At 50.7% G+C, this 24372-nt stretch overlaps 1 protein-coding gene across 3 annotated transcripts in view; it reads left to right on the forward strand.

The window, feature by feature from the left end:
- The first annotated feature begins 2637 nt into the window (after positions 1-2637).
- Positions 2638-24372, forward strand: part of KIRREL3 (kirre like nephrin family adhesion molecule 3) — a 237949-nt gene continuing 216214 nt past the window's right edge. For all 3 annotated transcript variants that reach the window (XM_090123503.1, XM_090123504.1, XM_090123506.1), the window contains exon 1: positions 2638-2865. In XM_090123503.1, coding sequence (XP_089979629.1) covers positions 2805-2865 — 61 coding nt within the window. In that variant the 5' untranslated portion in view covers positions 2638-2804. The remainder of the gene's footprint in view (positions 2866-24372) is intronic.

A 24372-nucleotide genomic window follows, 5' to 3' on the forward strand; every position in this document is an offset into this window, starting at 1 on the left:
TTGAAAACTGCAGCACTGCAAATGCCCTTCACACCATGGGGGCTCCGGGGGGGCAGCTGCACTCCCTTCACATGGAACACCATGAAATGCAAAGGTCTCCCTGCCCCTCCTCAGCATCCTGGCACAGGCACTGTGATGTTGCCTCCTCCATCCCATTACCTTGCTCATTTGGGGGAAACTGAGGCAGCATTGGGTCGCCATGAGGTGAGCCTGCAGCAGAGCAGGCTCCCAATCAGTGCTGTAGCATCACAAGCTGTTACAGCACAGGGAAACGTGTGATTATATCCCTGCCTGCCTCTCTTCCAGGTGCTTGCCTTAGCTCTGTAATACCCAAGAAGGAAATCCATCTGAGCTGCTGTTGTCCTGCTGTTTAAAACTCAATTTTCCATCAGTATTGCTTCATTTTTATCAAGTTGCTTACATGCTTTATGTTATTCTCCCCTTTTTTTCCCCTCTCCATTTTGCTGCAGCATTTCAGAACATTTCGTTTCTTGCACTTCTCAGTAAATAGCCTGGAAGTAAGAGAGTCAAAGGCACGAGAAAAGGAGTTGCGTTCATTGTTGTGATGTTTCATATCTACTGCACTTGTCAATGCGGCACACCTGGGAAAAAACAAGGGGGGAAGATAGAAATGAAGGAAGATGCTTCGTCCTCTTTGACTTTCAAAGTTGGAGGACACAGAGGGCTGCCCGTCTCTCATTCCCAGCATGGCGTTTTGCTGTGCCCCACATTTTGACTAAATAATCAAAAATAAAGCCCATTTTGTTCCCTTTAGTGATGCCTTTCCCAGGCAGCACCAGTGTTGCAGCACCATTCAGCACACGGCTGGAACACATCAACTGCAGCAACCCAAAATGATGCCCAGAGCCCAGATTTTCACACCAAATACAAGTACCCCTAAATCAAATTTGACTGCCAGCTCAGTCAGAACCACAGGGATAATCAGTTAATAAAACTTTGCAGTTACATGCTGCTTTCATTGAGGATTTAAAGCCCTCCACAAAGGTCAGCACTACAGCGATGAGAATTTTCCAGCTGAAATGTTTTCACTGGGAAGGAAATGAAGAGAACTGTTCTCTTCTCCTGGAAGTTTGAAATCTGGCTGCTTTTAATGCAGGCAGGAGATCATATTCTTTGTGGAAAAAAAAGAAAAAAAGAATTGCCATGAAAATATTAATGGAGTTTTGAAGCTTCACAGAGGCGCCTTACACGTGTAGCAGCCTTAACATGCACTAGTACCCACAGTCTGCAAGCAAACAGCATTTTGCAGATTAAACTAAAACACACCGGGAAAGCCTGAGAGCTGTTCAGGAACGTGATTCCTGCTGGAATGGGGCGCTGTGGATGCTAAGCTGCAGCTCGCCGTGCGCTCCCAGCACGGGCAGCGCCCCGACCTTTGCAGGCACCTCTGTGCCACGCGCAGCGCTTTGGGGCTGCTCGCGCTGCTGCACGAGGGGAAGCACGGCGGGGGGAGGACAGTTGCGACCCCCCCCAGTTTTAACGTACACCCTTCTGTCCCAAGGCTTAGAGATGGGGAAAGCAGCACACGCGTGCAGAAGGGCTCACATCGGTTTTATTTTCAGGGAGAGGGAGGCTGAACGTTAAGTGAAACAGCCAACCCTGAGCTCCCACCTCTTAACTGCTAACGGACCGCCGCCTCGAGAGCAGCACGAGCCCCCATCGATCCAGCTGGGCGTTAACCCGGCAGCTCATTAGCACGACTAACGAGCTTTACCCCCAGCGCAGGCAGCCCCCCCCACCCCCCCCGGGGCCCCCAGGAGCTGCGGCACAGCGCGGGGAGCCGGGCCGGCCCCGTTTGAAGTTCACCTTACATCACAGCAGCGAGTAATTAGAGCCTATAGCTGTAATTACTTTCAACGCTCTTTCTCTAATTGCGCTGAGCGGCCCAGCTGCCCCTCCCGGGGTCGGGATGGGGTGGGATGGGGTGTGTTTGTGCTCGCTGAAAAGTTTCGTTTTCCTTCTTTATTGGTTTGTTATACTGAAAAGGAGCCCTCAAGGGTCAGTGCAACAAACGGGCAGCCCCACCCGGCACGGTCCTTCCACACCTGTGGCTGCACAGATGTAATTTAACTCTGGGTCGGGGCGGTTAGGGCTCATGTTTTGGCTCCCGACTTCAGGTGCGTGGGCCTGCTTGGTTCCTCCTCCCCTCCAAGAAAGAGGATGAGGAGGGAAAGATGTCACCCAACTCCAAAGTGCTTGCAGTGCTGCTTCATCCTCCTTTCAGGACTGCAGGGTGAGTTGGGGGGGGGGGATTTTCTTTTGCTATAGTCACACCTGTGCCCCGTGTGCACCGCGTGCTGCTTCTGAGTTTGGAGCAGTTGTGCAGTAGCAAATGAAGTGTGGTTGTTTTTTTTAATATATATATATATGTACGTCTTGATTTTATTTTTTAACTTTCTTTTTTTTGCGTTTTTGTATCTTGTAAAGGTTCGGGGTTTTTTTTGTTTGCTTGTTTGTTTGTTTTATTTATTGGGGGGGGAGGGCTGGAATTGCAATTTCCCCCGATTACAAAAACCAGCCACCAGGCTGCCTTCCTCCCTCCCCCCCTTTGCCTTAGCTCACAAGTAACTCCCCCCACAGCCCGGTTCCCCCCTCCCACAAAAGCCGGGCAGCGCCGCGCCTCACTCCTCGCTCCGCCACTCCCGGCAGCGCTGCCGGGGGAGGAGCTGGGGGGGCGGCGGCGGCGGCGATGGAGCCGGAGCCGCGTGAGCGAAGCCGGCGGGCGGCGGCCTGAACCCCCCGGCACGGAGCCCCCCACCCCGGCGCAGAGCCCACCCTGAGGAATGAGCGCTTTCCAGGCAGACCTCCTCCTCCTCCTGCTCGCCTGCTTCCTGCTCAGCCACGGTAAGAGCCGGCCCGGCACTGAGTTCCGAGCGGGGCGGGCGCGGGGGGAGCCAGATTTCGGATTGCGGGGACCCCCGCTGCCCCTCGAGGTGCTTTTTGCTTTTCCCTGGATGAGGGAGGACTGCGGAGTTGTTTTGCATGCATCCCCACTGAGGCAGCTCGCCTTATAAAAAAAAAAAAAAATCTTTAGCATGCAAATGAGTTCTTTCTGCTCCAGCTCCGCTAATTAGACGGTGTTTGTGTGTAAACACGGCTCTGCTCGGCGACCCCGGGGCCGTGGGGCTCGGTTTGGGGCTGCGGGAACGGAGGGCAGCGGGAGATGCGGCTGCGGAGCGCTCCGGGGGGCGGCGGGGGGTGCTGAGCACACGGCAGGTGCTGAGCCCGGAGCGGGGATCCCGAGGGCTTTGGGGGTGGTTGCATCCCGATCGCACCCCCCGACAGCGCGGAGCCGGGGATGGAGCTCGGCGAGCCGCAGGAATGCGCTCGGTAACTTTGCTGCCGGCGTCCTCGCCCTAAAGAGAAGGATGCGGGGGGATGCGGTGCGGGATGCGGCGCTCGGTGTGCGGTCCCTGGGCTGTGTCACCTGTGGAGGACGCGGGGCTCTGTGCCGCTCGGTGCCGGAGCTCGATGCCGTCTGTCGTGTCGCGCTGCTGCGGTCCCGGGGCCGGCGCTGCTTTGTGTCAGGGTAGGGCTTGGGGCTGCTGGAATAAAGGGAAAAAAGCAAACCCACGCAGCTCGTCCATCTGTTGATTAAATGAAGGAGAAAACTTTTGGAGAGAGGAGAAGCTCCACGGGCAGCTGGGTCTGTGCTCAGCCAGACGTGATGCTGAGCATCCTCACCACCCGCTGCCTTCCCCTACGCCCGGTGTTCCGAGCAGGCTGAGCTCTGAGCTGTCCTCGGCTTCTTCCCTCCGTTCGGCTGCGATGCTGAGCTGTTGCTCTGCCCTCCCTTTCCCTCTCTCCCTCTCTCTGCTAGTACTAATATTCCTTCAGGGGGAAAGCTGTGTTTGCATTCTCCTTTCCTTCTGCACAAAAGAAGCCCACTGTGTCTTCCATGTAGATTTCTGGCTGAATAAATCTGAACTCCCCGGTGCAGCGGGGATGGGAGCAATTTAGGATCTCATCCTGGCCTCTCTGCTCCCTCGGCTATCTCAGCTTCCCCTGGGTTAAATGGCAGTTTACTCATGGAGCCAAAGAACTTTGTCTCAGACCCAGCAGGGATTTGTTTCTTTTTTTCTCCCCCTTTTTTCCCTCCTCCCTATTTGCAGCCATTATTTTGATAAGGGCTAATGCACTTTTTAATAGTGGCTGGAATGCCTCTGTGGCTCCTTGGCTGTGTCTTCCCGGGCCGCGTGCATCTGCTACCTTGCTTATTCATGGTTGTGAGGCAGAGATAGTGCAGTGCAGAGCATTTCAGGCTGCTTCCTCCTATAGGAAGAGCCAAATGCATTTCTGCAGTTGCTGTTTATAATATAGAGAAAAGGGGGCTGTTGGCAGCGTGTGGTTTTCTCCCTTTGGGGTGAAGCCATGCGATGGGATTTCATGCAAAAGACTCCCCCAGCCACGTGGTGCTTTGGGAAAGGAGTAGCTGGATGCAGGAATTGAAGCTTATTTCCTGGTGTCTGTCATGTTTGCCTCCCCCAGAGCAGCTGCTGAGGTGGTTCAGGTGTGCCCAGATGTGTTACAGATGTGGTGTTGCTTTCTGTGGCAGCAGTGCTCCCAGCAGCTGCTGGGCTGTGGGGTGGGGATGCTCTGCGTGCATCCAGAGGGCACTCATGCCCTGCTCTGCTGGGAGCTGGTGGGCCAAAACTTGCTTGAAGGACTGATTAAAACCCTTTGACCCCTTAAGGAGTTCCAGTGGCCCCTTCTGGTGTGCAGGGAGCAGACAGAGCTGTGGCTTCTTTGCAACAGCTGAGTGGATTGGAGGGATTTGCCATAATAAGGCAGGCAGGACTTAAATTCCTCCTAGCCAAGGGCAGCCAGGATGAGCTCTGCGGAAAACCTTGCTATACCAGATCCTAGCTATACCTTCCTTTACAGAAGCCCCCCCACACCCCCGGTGGCATTTTCCTTCACTGTTTCTGTGTGTCTGTGCCCTTGGGTTTGTACTTCATGGCCTCTGTGCCTCCTGGTGGCACTCTGGCTGCCTGCTGCTCCTGCGAGCCCTGCAGGCTGAGATGGAGGGGGGAAAGGTGCTCACTGCTCCCTGCCAGGGGCTGCTGCTGAGCACAAGCGATAGCCTGAGAGGAGGAACTCTGGGTTTCTGTGCTTCTCTTGAGGTAATCCAGGAAAAGCTGAGTGCCTCGTCTTGACTTTCTGGTGTCTTTCATCCTTGCAAACAGGCTGAAGCAGACTCATTTTCTGAAAGTTACTCCTATAAAGCTGTCTCCCCCTGCCCATCTCTGCTGCAGTGTCATGCAAACTGGGTGAGGCTGGAAGCAATGGAGGAAGTGTCCTGGTCCCGGGGGCTGTGGGAAGGAGTGTCTCTAAATATGCTCTGCATGCAGCACCCCTAAATACCGTGTGCATGCAGCCACCACCTCCTCCTGCTGCTCTGTGCTGCAATAACCCACATGCATTTGGCAGGATCAGAAATTTATCTTGGATGGGAAGATTCCTATTGGTCTATGAATCTATTTTCCAAAGATGTTCCCTTTCCCTCCACATGATGAGTTCACAGGGTGGTTTTCTCCTTCACAGTTCGCTTGGTTCCTTCCTGGAAGTAAATCATCTACAATCACGTAGGGCCTGGTGGGGATTATAGCACTGTGGGGAAGGTGCAGGGAGGTGTTTGCACAAGGACTGGTGCAGCATGCTGGGTGCAAGGGGTGCTTAAGGTTGTGCTGCCTTCAGCAGCCCTGGGCCTGGAAATGCGTAATTAGGAGCAAAGCTGGTTGCTGCTGCCCTGCAGAGAGCAGAGGAGCATTGCAAGGGAAGCATTTCAGCCCCTTTCTTGAAGGCAGCAAGTGAATCCTCTGCTCTCACATTAGGGAAGTGCATAATGGTCTGAGAGCGTCCTCGCTGTGTGCTGTCCTGAGGAAGCAGTGCAGGATTACTTTTTCTCAACGTCTGTTTAATAGCATTTAGATTTCTGCATGCTTCCTCATTTCCCATCTGCACCTCCTGCAGTGAGATTCACAGGAGGACTGCAGCCAACTTTGCTCAAGCTGGCTTTTCTCATGGGGTTTTGGTGACTTGAAAAGACCGAGAGGGAGGAGCTGTGATTTGTTTGGGTGCCCTTTGCCAGAGGGAAGAAAGAGAGGAGAACCACCTGCCCTGGTGTTAACACTGCAGCCCTGCCCACCTCCAAGGTGCTGGGCTCTCTGAGCATTGCACACACATCTCGAGCAGATGTTGAATGCTTTGGTGCACCGTCACCACTTCAGGGCTCCCTTTGGCTGGACTGCTTATGTTAGAATAAAAAAACTTAATGCTCTTCATGTGTAGCTGTAAGTAAAGGGGAGAGAGGCTGACGAGCTCCTCGGGTCGTGAGCTGGCAGAGGATCAAGATCTTTGAACAAACTGTTTGCTTACACGAAGATTGCAAGGGGGGAGCGTGGCTTGCTTTGAGCCTCAGATTTCATGAGGAGTTCTGCAGGTTTGTGCCATGCTCCCCAGGTGGAACTGCTGCCAAAGAACTGCTGCACATCATTCCCAAGGTCCTTCCAGCAGGATTTAACAGCTTCTTTTCTCCTTTATTTTCTATCCACTGGTTGGTCTTAAATAACAAGTGGTGAAGGCCCTAGTTTAGTTTGTTCCTTAGCAATGCTGGTCAGTCTTTTGGCTCCACTGGGGGCTGCTTCTGGTTGGAGACAGGAGTGACTGTACAGGCATTATCTTATAAATCAGGAGGCAGTGAAACAAATACGTTGTAAATCAGTCTCTATTTGCTGGGGTTTAAGGCAGTTGAAGCAGTGGTTTTTAAGGTGCTCTGCTCTCCCTTTGGGACTGGCAGGAGTCCCAGAGCTCTTACAGGGGGTGTGAAGCCACTGCCTGCAGGATTAACTTCAACATGCCAAGAAATGCACAGGGCTTCTTTTCTCTTGGCTGGGAAGAAATGAAGCTTAAAGTCTGAGCTGCCCTTTCCAGGCGAGGGGTGGATTGCCCCCAGCACTCGTGTGCTCCTCTTTCCCTCTGTGCCAAAATATGGGGAGGGGGGATGGAGCCATTTCTGATCTGTGCGTTGCAGTGGGACAGAACAAATGCTGGGTTCTGATCTTAGAAACTGGCCTAACAGATGTCCTGGCTTGATGTGCCTTCTGAGTATAATAAAGGCTGTTTATTCATCGCCTTGCTGGCAAGCCCCAGCTCGAGCGTTTGCCTTTCCCTGGTGGCAGCCTCCAAAGTGGAGCAGAAGGAGCTGTAGGTCACTTGGCTGTTCCGCAGCTCTTGCTTTTACTGAGCTGTATTAAGCAGCTGAAAAGCAAAATATTCCTTGAGTTATGGCTCCGGGCTCCTGCCTATTTGCTGTCACATGCTATGCAAGTAGGAGGTGGAACGCACGCATTGTTAAAGTCAGATGCTAACTTCAGGATAAGATCTTGTCTTAACGCGTTCCTTCAACGCCTCCACTTGCAATGGGAGATACAGCAAGCTTTTGGGCTGCAGCATCTCCATCTCGCAGTGGAGCAGGAGGTGATTCTGAGGGCTGTGCACATCAGGTGTGAACCAGGTTAATAGGAACTGCCTTCCATTTTCCAGAACTTGGTATTTGATGGAACTGCTGTCCTGGTGTGATGTGTGTGGCTGTGTTGTGCACTGCTCACCTCGAGCTGCTGCTGATGTTGTGCTGGGGCTGTTGCTGTCGTTTGGTGGCATGGCGGTGTTGGACACACCTTGCTGTGCATCTCAGGTGTGCTGGGATGCTGCAGTTCCTGAAGGATGAACATTTTGGGTGTTCTTGGTGCGTCCTCCGAATGGACCCCAACTGTAAGCCAGGGAAGCCTTGCTGGTTACAAATTAACTATGCAGTAAGAATGGAAAGGAGAGCTTTCTCAGACCTGCCCTTGGATGGAAGCCCAGTGCTCAGTCTGTGTTACTCTCTTTTCCCCCCCCAAGGAAGCAGATCCCTCAGGTTAGGTGCCCAGCTTGCATTTTCAGCCAGTATTCACCAATTAAATTAATACTGCCTAACTCATTAAAAGATGAGAAATAAAGGCCTTCATCCTTCTCAGGCCTTACCCTTCCCCCTCCACCAGCACAAATGAGTATTCAAGCTGTATGCTGCCAGTCAGTAAATGTCAATATTGGATAAGTGTTTCCTTTATATCACTGCAGTTTAGCATAAGCTGCTTGGAAACAAATGTCTTCCATAAGCATGAGGTGTTCGGTAAGTACACAGTCAACATTACTATGAGGATTAAATAAATGTCAGCCCCACTTGTGTGCTCAGCAGCGAGTTCAGCGGGGTGACGGCAGGAGGGGCTCGGTCCCTTCGGTGGGATTTCGCCTGCGGGGCGGGGGCTGTGAGGAGCGGCGTCGCGCTGCGCAGCCCGGAGGAGGGGATGCTGAGGGGCGGCCCCGTTTGGAGCAGCGATGCGGTTCCCCTCGGGCGGCTGCAGCCTCACTGCGTCCCTTCCGCCTGGCGGGGGCAGCAGCAGCGCTCGCACGGAGCCCGCGGTCCGCGCCGTGCGGGGCTCAGCGCATCCTGGGCTGCAGAGCGCTGCGGGGTGGGGGGGGTCGGGGTGTCCTGAAGTTGGACCCGCCGGTATGTGGCTGTATGGTGGAGCTCGGGGCCGTCCCGGCTTGGAGCACTGGGGATGACCCCGCTTTGCTCGGAAAGGGGAGGGGGTGAGGGGGGCTGTGCCTGGCCCATCTGTGACACGGTGGTGTGAAGGTGCCAAGCACGTGCGTTTGGGGGCTCGGGAGACACAAGGTGCCTGCAGCAGTGAGTGCTGCTGGTCAGAAATACTGCCTTATTTGCTGCTCTTCCACCAACAGATCTCAGAGTGAGACTGGATGCTCCCCCAGCTGTGTCTCTAATAAGCTGGGAGTGACAGGGCTGTCCCCCTGACCCCCCCCCAAGTGCTAAAGAAACAGAACCAACAGATGCTAAAATTAGGCACAGCTGTTTGCAGTGTTTTGTCCTCCTGATCACAGTCTGACACTGTCTCTGCTCATTCCTCCTCTTGCCCAGAGACTGGAAAGGTTTAAGATAGCAAAGCTTTGAGTGGCTGCAAATTAACTCCTTATGCCTGAACTGAAGCCTGTGTTAGTGGTAGGGGGCAAATTGCTTGTGATTTCTTTACCTGGACTTATAATAATGGGAGCTGTGCAGTGACCTCAAGGTGTGCTCTGTCAGTACTGGAGAGCTGGAGGGCTCACTGCACTGATGGCAGTGGTGCACTTGGGCTGGATGTGAGTTGGGGTCTCACCTGGCATCATCAAAAGGCAATGAAGGTTTTGCCTTTTGTGTGAGTGTCTGTCTCTCACAGGAGGAACAGTTTCTGAAGATTCCTCTTGCTCTGGTCGTGCTTAAAATGGTACTGTTGGTTTAAGACAGACACTGCGATAAGCTGGGAAACATGGCACACTCTGAAGTCTTCAAAGCCCCCTTGCATCATGCAGGCCAGCAAGGCAGGGCTCTGCTTGCCTTTAAAGAGCTGACACCTCTCACCTTCCCTTCTTCTCTGGGAGCTGCCGACTGCATCAAGTTGGGGTCAGCTACGTTTGCTCAGCATCTCAGTGCAGCTTCTTGTGTAGGAGCTGTGATCTCCCAAACATACCTTTTTTTTCCCCCTACTTTCTGTGCTGGAAACAAGCCAGAAGCTGGCTTTTCCTGCGAGGGATGAGAAGGGCAAGGGGACAAGGCAAAGCACATCCATTTCCTCAAGGAGGAGAAAAGGACTCCATGCACTTGCCAAACAGCTGGATGTTCCTGATGATGTCTCTACCATGGTTCCTATAGCAAACTCTTGATCCAGCATGCTGATCCTTCCCAGCAGGCAGGTTTCTCTCTATGGTTTGGCTTTCTCCCAAGCAGACGCAGAAATCCATGTAGTGCTTGTAACCTGTGTGAGTTGCTGCTGACTCGAGCAGATCGGGGCTGCTGTCCCACTGGAGGCATCTCATTCAAAATCAAGAAGAAAAAGCTGAAGCTTTAAAACTTGCTGGAGTGCAGGAAACATTTTGGAGCAGTGGATTGGAAGCGGTGAGGTGGGCTGGCCAAAATTGTGGGGTTTTTTTTGCAATGTTAGTGCTGGACTCGGGAAGGTGGTACTTTGTGCAGGTAGGATTACAAGCCCTGCTGTTGTAGAAGCTGTCTGACCCAGGATTGCTTCTCACCTGGTCAGCAAACCCACCACCAGTGTGCCCACTTGTCGCTGTACTCTTAATCCTCAGATGGTGTTAACCTGATGAACGTGTCTGTAAAGCATCCTGCATTTTGTTCAGTGCAGTGTGGTGGTGTTTGGCACTGCTTATTTCCCTTGGTCTGAGTGTTTTGCTTACCCCTTCTTCTGTACGCCGTCAGGACGTCGTGTTCCTGTGTGTACTCCATTGCTCTGAAAGCACACTCAAAATCTGCTTATAATTATTAGAAAATACGGAAAGATTAAAAAGGTGCTGATGATATTCGCCTGGCCCTGGTGCATTGAGCAGGTAAAGAGAGGACCTTAAGAGGCAATTGAAGAGATTGATGAGCAGTAATGGGTGTAATAGTAATTTTTGTCCTGTGTTTTTAATAGTGATTGACGACAAACGCAGCTGGAGCCCCCGTGCGGAGACCAAGAGATGCAGTTCAATTACAGAGGCTTCTTAACTTAATGAGGCCATGTAATAAAAACGAGGCATAATGAGCAAAGTGTAATAGTACTATTATGCTTATGAGCCCTCTAACAGAGGACTGAGCAGGCAGTGGGGATCATCTTGTGCTCTCTTGGGGAGGAAAGGCTTTGGCTGGGATGGAGGTGGCGTTTGGGGGGTTGGAAGAGTATTGGATGTCCTGTCACTCATTGAGATAGGGATGCAGGAGCAGACAATATTGGTTTGGGCACTGTGGGGGCTCCCTCTGCTTATGAGTTGTTTTGGCATGGCTCTGAGCTGTGGGTTTCAGTCACTCCGTCCTTGCTTGGGGAGCATCATGTGGGCATTGTGACCATGCAGGAGTTCAGCTTTTGTGGCAGTGGGGTGTGTAAGCAGCTGGGAAGCTGGTGGGCAGATCCCTGGGCTGCAGCCATTGGCTTGGAGGCTGAGTGTGGGGGTTTGCAGCACCTGGATTGGGGGTGGAGGAGGATTAGTGTCTGCAGAACAGTTCCGTCCCCACTGCTGTTAAATGTAGTTAAACTTGAGCGACTTCTAATCTAATAATGAAAGGAAGAGAAATAAGTGTTCTCAGTGATGCATGCCCCTCACAGTAAGTACTAATTGAAAATGTATTTACTTTAAAATGAAAATGTAATACGATAAATGATGGGTTGAGAATTTGGTGCACATAGGAGGGAGAAGTGAGCACACTCCCAGCTGTGGGGCTCAGCTGTGGGGTTGGCCAGGAGTGGAAATTCACTTGCTCTGGGGTCAGGAGGCCCAGAGGAAGGGTCTGAGGTTTGTGTTAGAGCTCGGAGCTGTACTCTGCTGAAATTGGGGTGTGTTTGGATTCTCTTTCTCACTGTGGTCTGCAGAGGAACATCCAAGCTGGGCTGCTGCTCTCCTCGCATGCCTTGCAGATCCTCTCCAGCCAGAGCTCTTGGGAAGGGAGGTGCCGAGCCTTTCAAGACTGGGGAAACATTCCTTGTCACTAGGACAGTGGGGCTGGGCTGTAACCCCTGCCCCTTCCTGTGCTCTCGAGACCCAGCCTGGCCCTGGGTTGGTGGATGGGATGGGCAGAGCTGGGGAGGTGCCTGCCTGCTGCTGCTTGGTGCGGGGCTGGGCATCAATGCAGATGGGCCTCTGAGCCCCCAGCAGACCCTCGGCTGGCAGTGCTGTTGATAAAGCATCCCTTGCTTCTTGAATTCAGTTTGCCCTCCTCCTCCTGTCACAGAATCACAGTATGGTTTGGAAGGGACCTCAAAGGTCATCCAGTTCCAGCACCCTGATCCTCTGCAACCTGTCTCTAGCAAGATACAGTTCCCACTGCTGAAGCCAGAGATGCATTTTAAAACAGTATGTAGGCAAAGCTCAGTGCTGCACAACCAGTGACCATTAAAGGATGAGCCCTGACAAAAGCCATCCCCAGCACTGTAATCTTTGGAGCGAAGCACTCTGGCCCTAATCCCTTCACGCAGAGTTTCTGCTTGTTTCTTCATATGGGTGCATTTGTATAATTTGCATTTTGCACTCTGATCATATGCATAGAATTCAAATTGAAATGGGGGTTTGAATAGATTTGCATGCTAATGAGGCACTGGCTTTATTTATTTATATGGAGCCCTCTCAGCAGCGTGCAGCTCTGGTGACAGTTTCAGCAGCATGAGGACTTTTGCTTTTTCCCAAATCTACACTCACAGAGTTGTGGCTGGTGGTCATTGCTCCAGCTCTTGTCCTCTTGAACTCTGGTCCATCAAAACTGAAGAATAGTTTCACCTTATTGAAGTAGAGATTCTTGTTAAGAGTGTATCAGTGCCAGCTGGGACTGAGTACGGCCATGCCAGGCAGCGAAGCAGAGCTGTGTTAGAGGTGGTTACAGGAGATGTGAGCCGGTGATGCTGAGTGCAGAGCAACCAGAGCGTGCCCCTGCTCCCTCCTTGACCTCACAGCGGTGCTCAGAGGGAGCGTGGGGCACTTGCTGGCATTGGTACCTGCTCCTCTCATCAGTGTGTGACCCCTCTCCATCACTGGGCAGTTATTTTGGGTGTGTGTTGGCAGCTGACCTTGGGATGCTGCATGTGGGTTTGGTGATGCCCATCAATCCTGCTGCCACAGCGTGTGGTGCTGCTGTGCTCCATCCCTGCTGTTCTCCTGAGATGGGAACACTTCAGCCTCTATGAGTCAGTGCAAGAGGAGGAGGTTTGGTAATCTTGAATCCCCATCAGCAAGAGAAGGGGAAGCTGAGGACGAGAAGACTGCTTCCCAAACTCCATTCCTGGGGAGGAAAGCACACCGAGGCCCAGGTGCTTTGTTGCACTGCAGCTCTGGGCTCCTTTCCACTCCCCATCTCTCCCCATACCCAACCACAGATGCACCCACTGTGCAATGTGAGGCTGAGGCTTCCCGTGCCAGCTTTCTCTCCCCAGATGCCTTCTGCAGCTGAGGTCGGTGCTGTAAGACAGCCAAGCTGGGCTGCAGGAATGGCAGCAGGAATTGGGTCAATCTGTGCTGCCCTGGGAGAGCTGGTTCCTCACCGAGCAGCCTGGCGTCCCATTAGCATTGTGCAGGGGATGTTAGAGGTTGATAAGGGAGCTGTTCTTACTGCCAGTGGGGCTTGTTTGGGGCTTATTGTATGTTCCAGTGTATATTTTAATGTAGGCAAAGGTGACTTACAACTTTAATATTAATTTTAAGACTGATTGCTTGTGTTTATCTATGTGAAGCCAGATTAATCTCAGCCCTTGCTGATCCTGCTGGTAGCTTTTTTCCCCTGGCTCGAGACGCATGTGGCCACCAACAAAAGGCGAGGAGGAAGATGTTTGCATGGCGATAAATAATCGTCCCAGGGTCTGCTATTCTTCCAGAGAAATCTCTCTGCTCTGAGAGCTTAACAAAGGCATCAGTGGGAGCTTCTGCTTTTGTGCGAGGTTCTCTCCTTGCCTCATGGAGCGGGGCTTTGCTGAACAACGTCCAGCTTTGTGCTTCCCATGGAAACCTCATTTCTGTTGTTGTTTCTGCCTGGTTTTGCAGGCTCGCTCTAATCCAGCTCCTTCTGTGTCGCACTGTGCCACCTGCATGACAATTTCTCCTGTGCTTGCCGGGTGTGTTGCGAAACATTTGCTGCTGGAGATGACAGTATTTTGCAGATGGAAGGTGTCACTGGGGCAGAGTGGGTGGGATGGAGGTGGGTCACTGGCCTGGGTGGGGCAGAGCCATCAGCTGCGGATCTTGGTGATGGTTCTGGCTCTGGGTGCTTCACACTGCTGCCACTTTGAATGCGATGTGCTTTACGGTGGCCAAAGTGAGCACCCAGCAGATAGGTGCTTGTGGCATAACTCAGTGTTGATTGCAGGCTGCTGGGTTTTCTGTGTAAGCAGAGGCTGGTACTCTCTCCTGTTACTTAATGGGATGAGGAAGAATGACTTTAAACTAAAAGGGAGATCTAGGTTTGAGGTTGGTCAAAACCTTTTACTCAGAAGGGTGATGAGGTGCTGGCAGTGCTGCCCAGAGCTGTGCCCATCCTTTGAGGCACTGAATGCCAGGTGGGGTGGGCCCTGGGCAGCCTGAGCTGAGGGGCCCCCAACCCACAGCAGGAGCTTTAACCCACCCAACCCACAGCAGGGATTGGAGCTTTAATGTCCTCTCCAACCTGAGCCGTTCTATGATTTTAAGAGATGTAAACCTAAATCTTGTGGTTCACTGAATCCCCTCCACCTCGCTCCAGGGCAAGTGGGGGTGGTGTTGCTGTAGACGCTCAGGGTCTCACAGCAGACTTGATGGGTATTTGCACTTTGTAATTGGAAGAAGAGGATCAGAGCCGCATCTCTGGAGTCCTGCAGTCATGAATCTTCATGTCTTAAGCATTGGTCTGCCTGTGTACCAGTGGCACTTGTTAAATTTACCAGAAATAATGAGTTTGCAGTGGGCTGTACTGAGTATATTCTCCATCCCCAAATGAATGACTGCTGGCATTGAGGCCTTGTAACCAACCCTGAGCTTTCTTTTCACTTTGTGTGTGGGATAACGTTTTGCTCTTACAGCCCCTGTTCTCCAGAGCATCTCCCAAGTGTTGTCCATTGCTTTTCCCATCCCGGTCTTAAGAGGAAATGCTTTTCAGAGCTTATTATTGCATGTAGGGTAGAACTTTCTGTATTGAAGTGTGCTAGATTGGGCTGAGTAAACTCAGTGGATGGCAGTGGCAGATCAGGTAAACTGATGCACAGAAGTCTTCAGCAGGAATGATGCAAGTTTGTATTGTGGTGTGTGGGTGTCGGGGGTGTTGTTTTCCAGAGCTACTCCATCTCCTCCCATGGATGGGATGGGGAAAAGTCAGTGTTGTGTGTGCTCATAGGGCAAATGGAAGTGATCTCAAGACAGAGATAAGGCTGAAAAGCCATTAAAGGCAAGGCTTGTCATTGTGCAGGCTAACACCAAACAGCAGCCACATAAATCCCATTTGTTTTACATTTCAGAGCTTAATGAGACAGAAATCATATGGCAATTGTCACACATGAAGGCAGAGATGGCTGCGTTCAGCTGAAACAACTGCTTTATGCAGCGTGGGTTCCTGCAGCTCAGCACTGCTACCTGCCTGCTGTGTGCTGGGGCTCCTGCTGAGCTCTGCACTGCAGCCTTCCCACACTGTGGGTCAGTGTATGCAGCACTTGAGCCCAGGAGCACAATTTCCATAGATGGCGGGTATTAAGAACTTAAGGGTTGCCCTTCAGTGTGGTATGATGTACCCAGCACCTGGTTGGAAAGGCTCCTGCCTCAGCCAGCTGCTCGTGGTAGCCTTGGTTGGAGGAACGCTGTGCTGAGTCCCCTGGGCAGTGCGTTCAGCCTGACATCTGCCTTGCCCACCGTGGGCTGTGAGCGCTGCTGGGGATCACCTCTAACCTCTGCAGATCCGCCTTCCTTCCCTCTCTCTCCCACTGTAAACCTATATCTATTTAAAATTAGTTGAGCAGTAGAGAGGCATTAATGTCAAAATGCATTATCTTGAGTAACTTGCTTCGTCGCTGCTAATTCGTGCCTTAGCTTTGCAGATGATGTTCATAAATTGCTAAAGCAGTATTTTAATATGAATGCCAGCTATAGTCTTTCTGACAACTGCTATGGAATGGGCTGTGTATGGAGCTCCCAAATTGATTTTTTTCTCAATCTGGGCTGGATAAAAAAATATGAAGAAACTCTATATTAGATTAACTGAAAACAAGACTGAAAATATTTGTTTCAGGTCAAATAAAACATTTCATCTGATATGATATGCTCTTTGTTCAGACTCGAAGAAATCCTTTTAGAGTAAATCTACTTCAGAAATGTCCTGGGAAAAGAAGTCCAAACGCTTCATGTAGAGGAGGAAATGTCCACGTAAAATGCTTCCCCCTCTGGCACCCCCACCCCAGTGTGCTCTGCAGCTGAAGGCGCTCTGATAGGGGCTGGTGGGCAACATCAGTTGACCCACGTGTGTGTGATGGCAGTGGTACCCAAAGGATGCAGGGGAAGAGCTAATGAGTCATTCTTCTAATGGGTACCTCGGTAGGTGAGAGGGGCTGAAATTACATGTTGGAAGGAATAATGGGGCCCTAGTTAGATGACTAAATCTTAATCATCCTGGGGGCGAGGAAGAGTGGAAATTGTGAGTTGGATCATCGTGGTTTGTTGAGCTGTGGATGTGTGGTGTTTTGCTGCTAGCCTGGAGGATCTGGGGGGAAGAAAAACACAACCCAAGCCAGCAGTCCCTGCTGCGTGCATTGCAGCAAACCCAGCTGGGCCTTATGGCATTGAACTGGAGCCTGGCACGGTCTCTTCCAGCAAGAGAACTGCCTTGATGGTGGAGTTAAGAGGCATGCAGGGTCACCCAACCCATTTCCTGCTGCTGGTCGTACTTCATCACTGACTCTTTCATCATCTCATTGATTACCTCCTGGTACAAGAGACACTCCAGTTTCCCATAGCATTTGGCTTCCTCATGAGGGTTTCAGGTGAATTCTTGCTGGGACATGAGACCTTTTCATTGCTGTGAACTCCCCAGACCCTTTGTTGCTATAAAGCACCTGGAGAAGATCTTCCCATGATCTGCTGTGGTGTATTAAAAGTGAGCAACAGCTTGGGAAGTAATTTTAGTGGGATTGCTATGGGGTTCAGGTTGCCTGCTGAGAGGTGATGTCTCTGGGCTCGTACATTTGGGTACTTCTCTTCTGAGTTTGCAATTGGGGTGCTGGGAAGTGTGCTATCTGTTTTAGTGGAGTAATTGAGCAATCAAATTGTCCTGGACATAGCAACTAATGATTTTTTTTCTGTATGATAATGCATCTTCATTACTCCAGGGAAATCATTTGCTCCTGTGAAGACAGGCCTCTCATTCCTTTCATTGTGTGGGTTAAGGGGAAAGAGACTAATGGCTTAATTAAAAGGTTGGTGTGAAAATCAGTCTTAGCCCCTTTTTTTGTTGTATTTAAAGAATAGGAAGATAGCATATAAAGGCACGGCGTAGTCCAGCCTCATCTACGGAGATATTTGGTGCTTTCTCATCCAATGAGACACCCATGTCAGGGCTTCCATCCATCACCCGTGTCCCTTGTAAGCCATCTGCCCATTGAAGTGGGCTGGGGCAGCCGAGCGCTTTGCTTCTTCATGGAAAATGCTGAGATTTATTCTGTGTGAAAGGGGAACGTTATTTAAATCTGCACATTTTGCAGGATGTGAAAGCAGCTCCACATAATATACAGCCTTCCTCTCCACTGGGACTGCTCTATTAACATCTTTCATTTGTGTAGTTGGATGCTTTGCAGTTCCTTTTAGCGGTGATAATCCAGCAAAGACCTCTGTGTTGTTCGTACTGTAATATTTATGGAGCCAGCCTTCCTTTTAATTTCCATGCAGGGTTTGACCATATGCAGAGATATAATCCAAACAGCAGCTTTAGTCACACAATAGTTCAGGCTTTTCCCTTGCTGGGATGTAGGGCTGCTTGGGGACTTTTTTGGAGCTGTTTGGGTTCCTTTTTGGAGAAGGAAAAGAGAGGCTCTGAGTGTCTGTTGACAGTGATTGTGCTCTTCTGGGCTGTCTCCAGAGGCAGATATTGGTGTAAAGCCCTTTACTGGGGGAAAGTGAATGGCTTTTAGCAGAGTCAGAAGGACCAATGGTTCGACTGTTGGCCTTTGTAAGATGGAGAGACCCCACTTGTACACAACCCTTAAATCCAGATCTTTTGAAGGAAGAAGTGTTGGCTCAAGGCATGTCTTTGTGTGGGAAGGTAGCCTTCCTTTAGATGGGATAGACTTTTTGGGGTACCCAGTATTCTCCCAAACCATAGAGGAGAGCAGGGCACTTCTTCCTCAGCCAAACCCAGCAGGTGGGAGCCTGGTGATGCTCAGTGCTATGAGCACATCAGTGTTGGATGCTCCTGTGGTTGGTGCTTTGGCTCATTTATGTACCCAGCTTGGCACGGGACACCACAGCACCTGACACACACTTGTGTTTCTAGCTGCAGCTCAGATTCCTCAGCTTCTTGCCTTTCATTTTTGCACAATTAAATATTAAAGGCAGCAAACACTTGAGTTTGTCTGGCCAATTACCTTCCTGCAGGGCTGTCATATTGTGCCAGCAGCTTCCCGGGGTGCTGGCAGCATTCAGCCTGTTCACCAGTTGTTAGCTAAGAGCAGCTCTGCTCTCCAAAACTCTTCCCACCTCTTTCTGCAGCTCCTCACCTCCAGGTGAGATATCCCAAGGCAGTACTGGGCTGCCTGAGCCTTCTCAAAATGTTGTGGGGCCAGAAAGAGCTGTTTGTTCTTCTACAGCTGTTCTATGGGTATTGACAAGGGAATAAAGGGAGAATTTAGATGATGGCTCCCAGGGAGCCTGCAAACATGGGTCAGACCTGCAGTACTGCTGAGCACAGGAGCTGCTCCTCACCCCCTGGGGCTATGGGATGGCACTTCTGCAGTTCAGAGGCTTAGATCTGAGAGGCTGTTGACTGAAGCAGTGTGGGTTTTTGCCCTGTCAGAGCAAGCTGTTCACCTCTCACAGTAAATAATAATAAAAAAGCTGGGTCAGTCCTAGCAGGCTTTGGTGCTTCTCATGGCTCTGCTGCTCAGAAAGCTTTGCTGACTCCCCGAAGCACTGGAGTGCCTTCAGAGGTGAGGTTTTGCAGCCTCCAGGCTGCTGGATTTCAGGCATTGGCTTCTCAGCCTTCTAAACATGATGCTGAGTCTCTTCTCGGTTCCTGTCCCTATGCTGGAGATGCCTTTCTGGTAATTGAACTCCCTTTAGTGTTTTGATGCATCTGATGAGATTTTGCTGACAGATGAAGGGAAATTGCTGCACCCAACTCCCTTAGTTTCAGCCAAGCAAAGCTGAGTTGAGTTTTTGCTGGGTTTTTTTGTCTCGCCTTTCAGGGCCTTGATTTTTCAGCAGAGTCCATTTCCAAGAGGGATGGGACAGCGTGATTTTACTGTCTGGTTTGAAAAGACATTTTAAGTACTTGAACTCCTGCCATCACCAAGTTACGCGCCTGAATCCGGCCTTGACTGTGCAGGTTGAATTTCTTGCTATGATTTTCAAGGTAGTCTGTATTAGCAGCTTGTCCTCTGCCAGACAGATCAGTGTTAGCAGCTAATAGGGTTTCTCATTTCATTCACTCAGCGGTGATGTGCTGTCCCAGACCTTGGCATCTGAGATGGTCAGTGCGAATTTTGATGTAATTGCCAAGAGTCCCTGGCTTGCTCCTGAGCTGTGATAATCAGCGTGCCCAGACAGCTGGGTTTTGCCCCTAGAACAAGACTCGGACTGGAATTTTCTCTGGTTAAAACTGATTACTCGCTGGGATTATTATTGACCAGGCTCCCTCACCAGTCAGGGCTTTCTTCTTGGATCGATAAATCTTGGTATTGATCTCAGGATAAGTTGGAACCGTGGAAGTGCAGTGGTTCTGGCTTGGTTGGGCAGCCCAGGGCCCTGCTGTGGGTACAAACCTCAGCTTCTGCAGGTTGCACTTGTAGGTTGCTGCTTCCATAATCCCAGTGCCTGCAATTCACAGACACCTACAGCCCCATCCCTGACCCTGGCTGTCTGCAGGGATGGAGAACCTCTGCCTCTTGGGGCAGCCTGTGCAGTGCCTCACTGCCCTTCTTAAAAACTCCCTCCTTATATCCAGTCTAAATCTTTCCTCTTTCGGTTGGAACCCTTGTCCTATTACTGCAAACCCTGCCAAAGAATCTGTCCCTTTCTTTCAGCCCCCCCGTTAGGTATTCCGCTCCCCAGAGCCCTGCTTTCCATCCCAAGGAGCTCCCTGCAGGACCAGCTAATTACAGATAAAGCTCTCCAGTCTTGATGAACTTGCCCCTGCGGTGGCTCTTGTCCTATGTGAGATGCTCCATAAGAAGCTTTACTACTCTATACCGGCGCCAGATCTTCCTGGCTTAGCTGGCTTAGAAGCAGCTGAGGCATCGGGCAGGATCCCTTCTGAAATCTGCTGGGAGTAATGAACCACAGAAGACTGTTCCCTGAGTCGATACCAAGCTGCTGTTCACAGAAAGCTGCCAAGCACACAAATGTGAGGCTAGCAGTGAGACTTCCATAGGGAGTCAGGAAAGCTGTTGGTGCTATCATGTCTGTTTTCCACCCAAGAGGCTTCTCTATTTCTGTCTCGGGTAAAGTGGCTGTTCCTGTTTTTTCTCTCCTACCTTCCAGATGCAGTGAGGCTCTGTGTGTTTCATGCTTGCAGAGCACTTCTTGGGTAGAGCGTGCTTGAAAAGTGCAAAGTATTTATTATTATTTGCATAGCAGCCCCTGACCTGCTGTGAAGAAGCGGCCCTTCAGCTCTGCTGAGTAAATATACCTTCATTAAAAAAAACTCTGCCTGTACTGCACAGAACCACTCTGTCTCACGCTCATCTGCCTTTTCATGTGTAAAAGTCTTAGGAGTTTGACTCTAATGAACGGGGAGGATGGGAAGTGCCAGCTCAGAGCAGTGCAGTGCTGCGTCTGGATCCCAACTGTTTCGGTGATGGAAGCTGAGGACATCATCCAGGTAGGGCTGCTGACATCCAGTACCCCAAGGAGACCTTCTACACCCAGATTAGGTGTTGCTTTCTGGTTGAAGCCTGCAGGCTTCTGGCCAAGCTGACAACCAAAGGGTTCCCGGTTTAGGGCAGCATGGAAACAATTTCTGGCTGGGCTTGCATGGACTGGGTTCTTTCAGGGCTCCCTGCTGAAAACACTGCCACTTCCAGTCCCTGCTTCCCACCCACACATAAAAGCCACTTGGTCCTGCTGATGCAAAGCTTGCCAATAGGATTCTGATGTTTTAGATGCTCTTGGTGGCCCATAAAACCTTCCAGAGTGTGAGATGATGCTGAAGCTTGAAGAGCCTCTATTTAAAGCAGTGTTGTCACAAGTGCTCGAGGTTGGCTTAGTGCTGCTCTTGTTGCTGTTGATTTAAGTCTAGTTCAAACAAACTTTGTTCGACACTGAGCGCCCTCTGAAAATATCCCCCCTCCAAGGCAGGCAGGCAGATAGCTGTGTCACAAGAGTATCTGGGAGCTCTGGATCTTGCTTTATATATTGAAGGTTGGAGCAGTTTTTCCTATCACTGCTGGAGCTGTGCAGGACACAAAGCACTGGCCGTGATCCCTTGGTTCCCCAGCCTTGGTGCAGATGGTAAATCAGGTGCTAAATGCTGGTTGTTATGAGGAGGGGTTATTTTTGCTTCACGTTTCATTGAGCAGTGCACAGGTTCAAGTGGAAAAGCTGCTTTGCCTTCAGCATCTTCCTCCAAAAAGTTGCACAGCTCAACACATTTCCTTGATAAATTCCTGAAACATTCCCTTATCCTTCCCTCATTATCTGACAAACGAGGGCTTTGTCTACCATTTCTTACTGACTTATTTCCTTTTGATACAGCTGAGTCACAGAGCAGCAGGAGCACTGTGTTTGTAACTTTGGGGTCTTGGTTTTCATCTAGGAGCTGGGGTGCTTCCTCATGGCTTTACTGGATGTTGCAGAACAAGAGTTCAATTTCCTTTTTAAAAAGGTGCCTATTTCCTTAGCAGAGTACTCTTGGTGCCCCTGACCTGTGCCCCTGCACCCTTTACTTTTGTTTCCCATTAATTCATGAGTTGCACAGGTGTGAAAGCCAGGTTAGCAACATGAGAGCCAATAGATGGAAACTCATGAAGTTTCTCCAAACCCCAAGAAGAAAATACGCCAGAAATGCAGAATAAACAACAGATGCTGCAGTGCCACTGAATGAAAGTGAGAAGCATCGTCCATGTGGGAGATGCATCTCGTCTGCATGGCGCTTCCACGCGGCAGTGCTGAAGGCAGCGCAGCTCCGTCTTCATGTTGTTGATACTTCTACCCCAAGTGGGATGCTGGGAAGGACTTGTGCTTCTTCTGCCTTGCTCATTAATCTGCTCTAGATGGGATTTGCCAAAACACTTGAGAGCTGGAGTTCAGCTGGTTTGCAATAGGATTAGAGCTCCTAAAGAGGTGAGGATTTGCAAAAGCTGGTGTAACTGTCACCTCTGTCTTGGAGCGTGCAGTCTAGGTGTCAGTTGTAGGAATTCAGATATTGGTGCATTTTTTTGCTTGTTCTTCTGGTGTTTTTCATATCAAACAGCCTTTGCCACAGACGTGCCCTGTGTTACTATGGAGCACAGAAGCCAGCACCTTAAGGTGCTGCCACATTGCATGGATTTACGACAGGTGGAGGAGAATTAAGAGCCCGCAGGATTATAATAAGGCAGAATGCAATTAGGTAGGGAGAAATCCACAAGGATTGTGCTGAATACTGTGTCTTAAGCAGACTTGTGGGGCTGCTTAGCCATCTGAAAGATTTGGGATCTGCTAAGATGGTGCTTTGAGAAAAGTCATCTCAAGTGCCCAGCACTGGGAAGGAAAAGTGTGTTGGGTTGGAGGTGTTATTGGGAGTGCAATCATGGAGCATGAAGATCAGACCCTGAAATCTGGGGCAGCAGCTCTGCAATGCTGCAGCTTTGGTGGCCCATACAGCAGAGAACACAGCACATGAGGGAACCATCCTCCAATGGGTCAATGCCATATGCAGGGTTAGGTTACACACTGGCTCCTAATTTCTGGAGTGAAGAAGAGATGAGCTGTGCTATAGCTCATGAACCCAGTGTGCTGACACATCTGCACATGGCAGCTGTGATCATCAGGGTGTGGGTGCTGGAACAGAGGAGCAAAGCAGGGTCAGAACTCCTTGGTAAAGAAGGGCTGCAGTTTCCCCTGGGCAAGCAATTAGCTGCTGTGAGTAAGTGGAACAACTGGATAGTGCGGTGGACCAGCTTTCCTTCTCAAATGCTTCCAGTCTTCTCCCAGGTCCCCCCACTTACCCTCAGCATTTTGCCCAGTTGGTAGTAGCAATTTTCTTCCTCCTGTTTGAGCGCTGCTCCCTCCCTCCCCCAAGTCCCAGCACCATATGTCATTAAAATGCTTAGACATGTGGAAAAGGCCTTGACAGAGATTCAAGGAGACAAGGGAGACGCGGACGAGCAGAGACTTTGTCAGATGGAATGATTCTGACATTAGCGATGCTAACCCAAAGAGAAAGATATAGCTATAGGAGGGGGCTGGCCAGGTCGGGGGATGTGGATTGATGGAGAAGTGGAGACAGCCGTCGTGGGTGAGGGAGAATGAGATGGGAAAAGCAGGAGAGATTACCAATAGGAAATGAAGTGAGAATCGGTGGTGAGGATGGAGGACCTGGGCAGCATCGCAGGGCAGGCTGTGTTCCTGCCTTGCCTCAAGTTTGGGGTCGTTTAGCTCTGAGACCAGAAAAGCAGCGTTTAATTTTCTTTCTTACCCCTAGGCATCCCAGGAGGGGTTTGGAAACCTTTCCTCCCTGAATCGTAGAATGGCTTGGGTTGGAGAGGGATCTTATAGATTGCCTTGTTCCAACCCCATTAGCTAACTCAAGAGCACAGAAATAACCCTGCGTGCTTCCTATGTTTCCTCCCTTCATTTTCTCCTGGATGAGCATCTCCTACCTCAGCCTCTTTGGTGCCTGCTGCTTTTTGCCCACAGCGGTGACAGGGTGGAGGATTCCCCCTGCCATCTGCTGTTTGCACGGACCCTCCGTAAAGAGACAAGACGGCCCCATTTGGCTGGTTGTTATCTTGCTTTGAAGGTAGCTCTTGCCTGCAGAGAACACTTCTGAATCGTTTTGTGATTCTGTAAAGAAAATAAATGAAACCAAACCTACTCTGCTCCTGTCAATAGGAGGAATCAGAGCATCCATGTGTGTGGCAAGCGTGGATGCTTGGCCCTGTTTGTTTGATGTTCAGGGTAGGAAACCAGTGGGGAAAACTCAGCAAAGAATTCCTTGTATCATTAGTACAAATATGCCTATGGTTCAGAAAACAAACAAACAAATGAAACATTTAGAGCTGTGAGGGGGAAAAAAAGCAATTCCCAAACTATGTGCAACCTGTGATGAAAAACAGCTTCTGCTGTTGGAGCAGCTCGGCCAGAAAGCGCTGTGAGGAGCAGCATCTGCAGCGTGGGGGGAGCAAAGGGCCTTTCTTCAGAGAGCAGCGGTTGGAAAGGGAAGGCAGCAGTGTTGGAGGGGCTGCTCCTTGTGGGGAGAGGCTGTGTTCATTCATTAGCACTGCACAACTTCCAACCAGCAAGGGTTTTCCCAGCTGTCTCTCTGTGTTGATGGGGAAGGGCTGGCTCTCCATCACCTCCGCTGGAAAATTTCTCTTTAAAATCATAGAGTTGGTAAGGTTGGGAAAAAAC

The sequence above is a fragment of the Phasianus colchicus genome, chromosome 23 (assembly GCF_987193195.1).
Source record: "Phasianus colchicus chromosome 23, bPhaCol1.hap1.1, whole genome shotgun sequence".
Classification (NCBI taxonomy): domain Eukaryota; kingdom Metazoa; phylum Chordata; class Aves; order Galliformes; family Phasianidae; genus Phasianus; species Phasianus colchicus.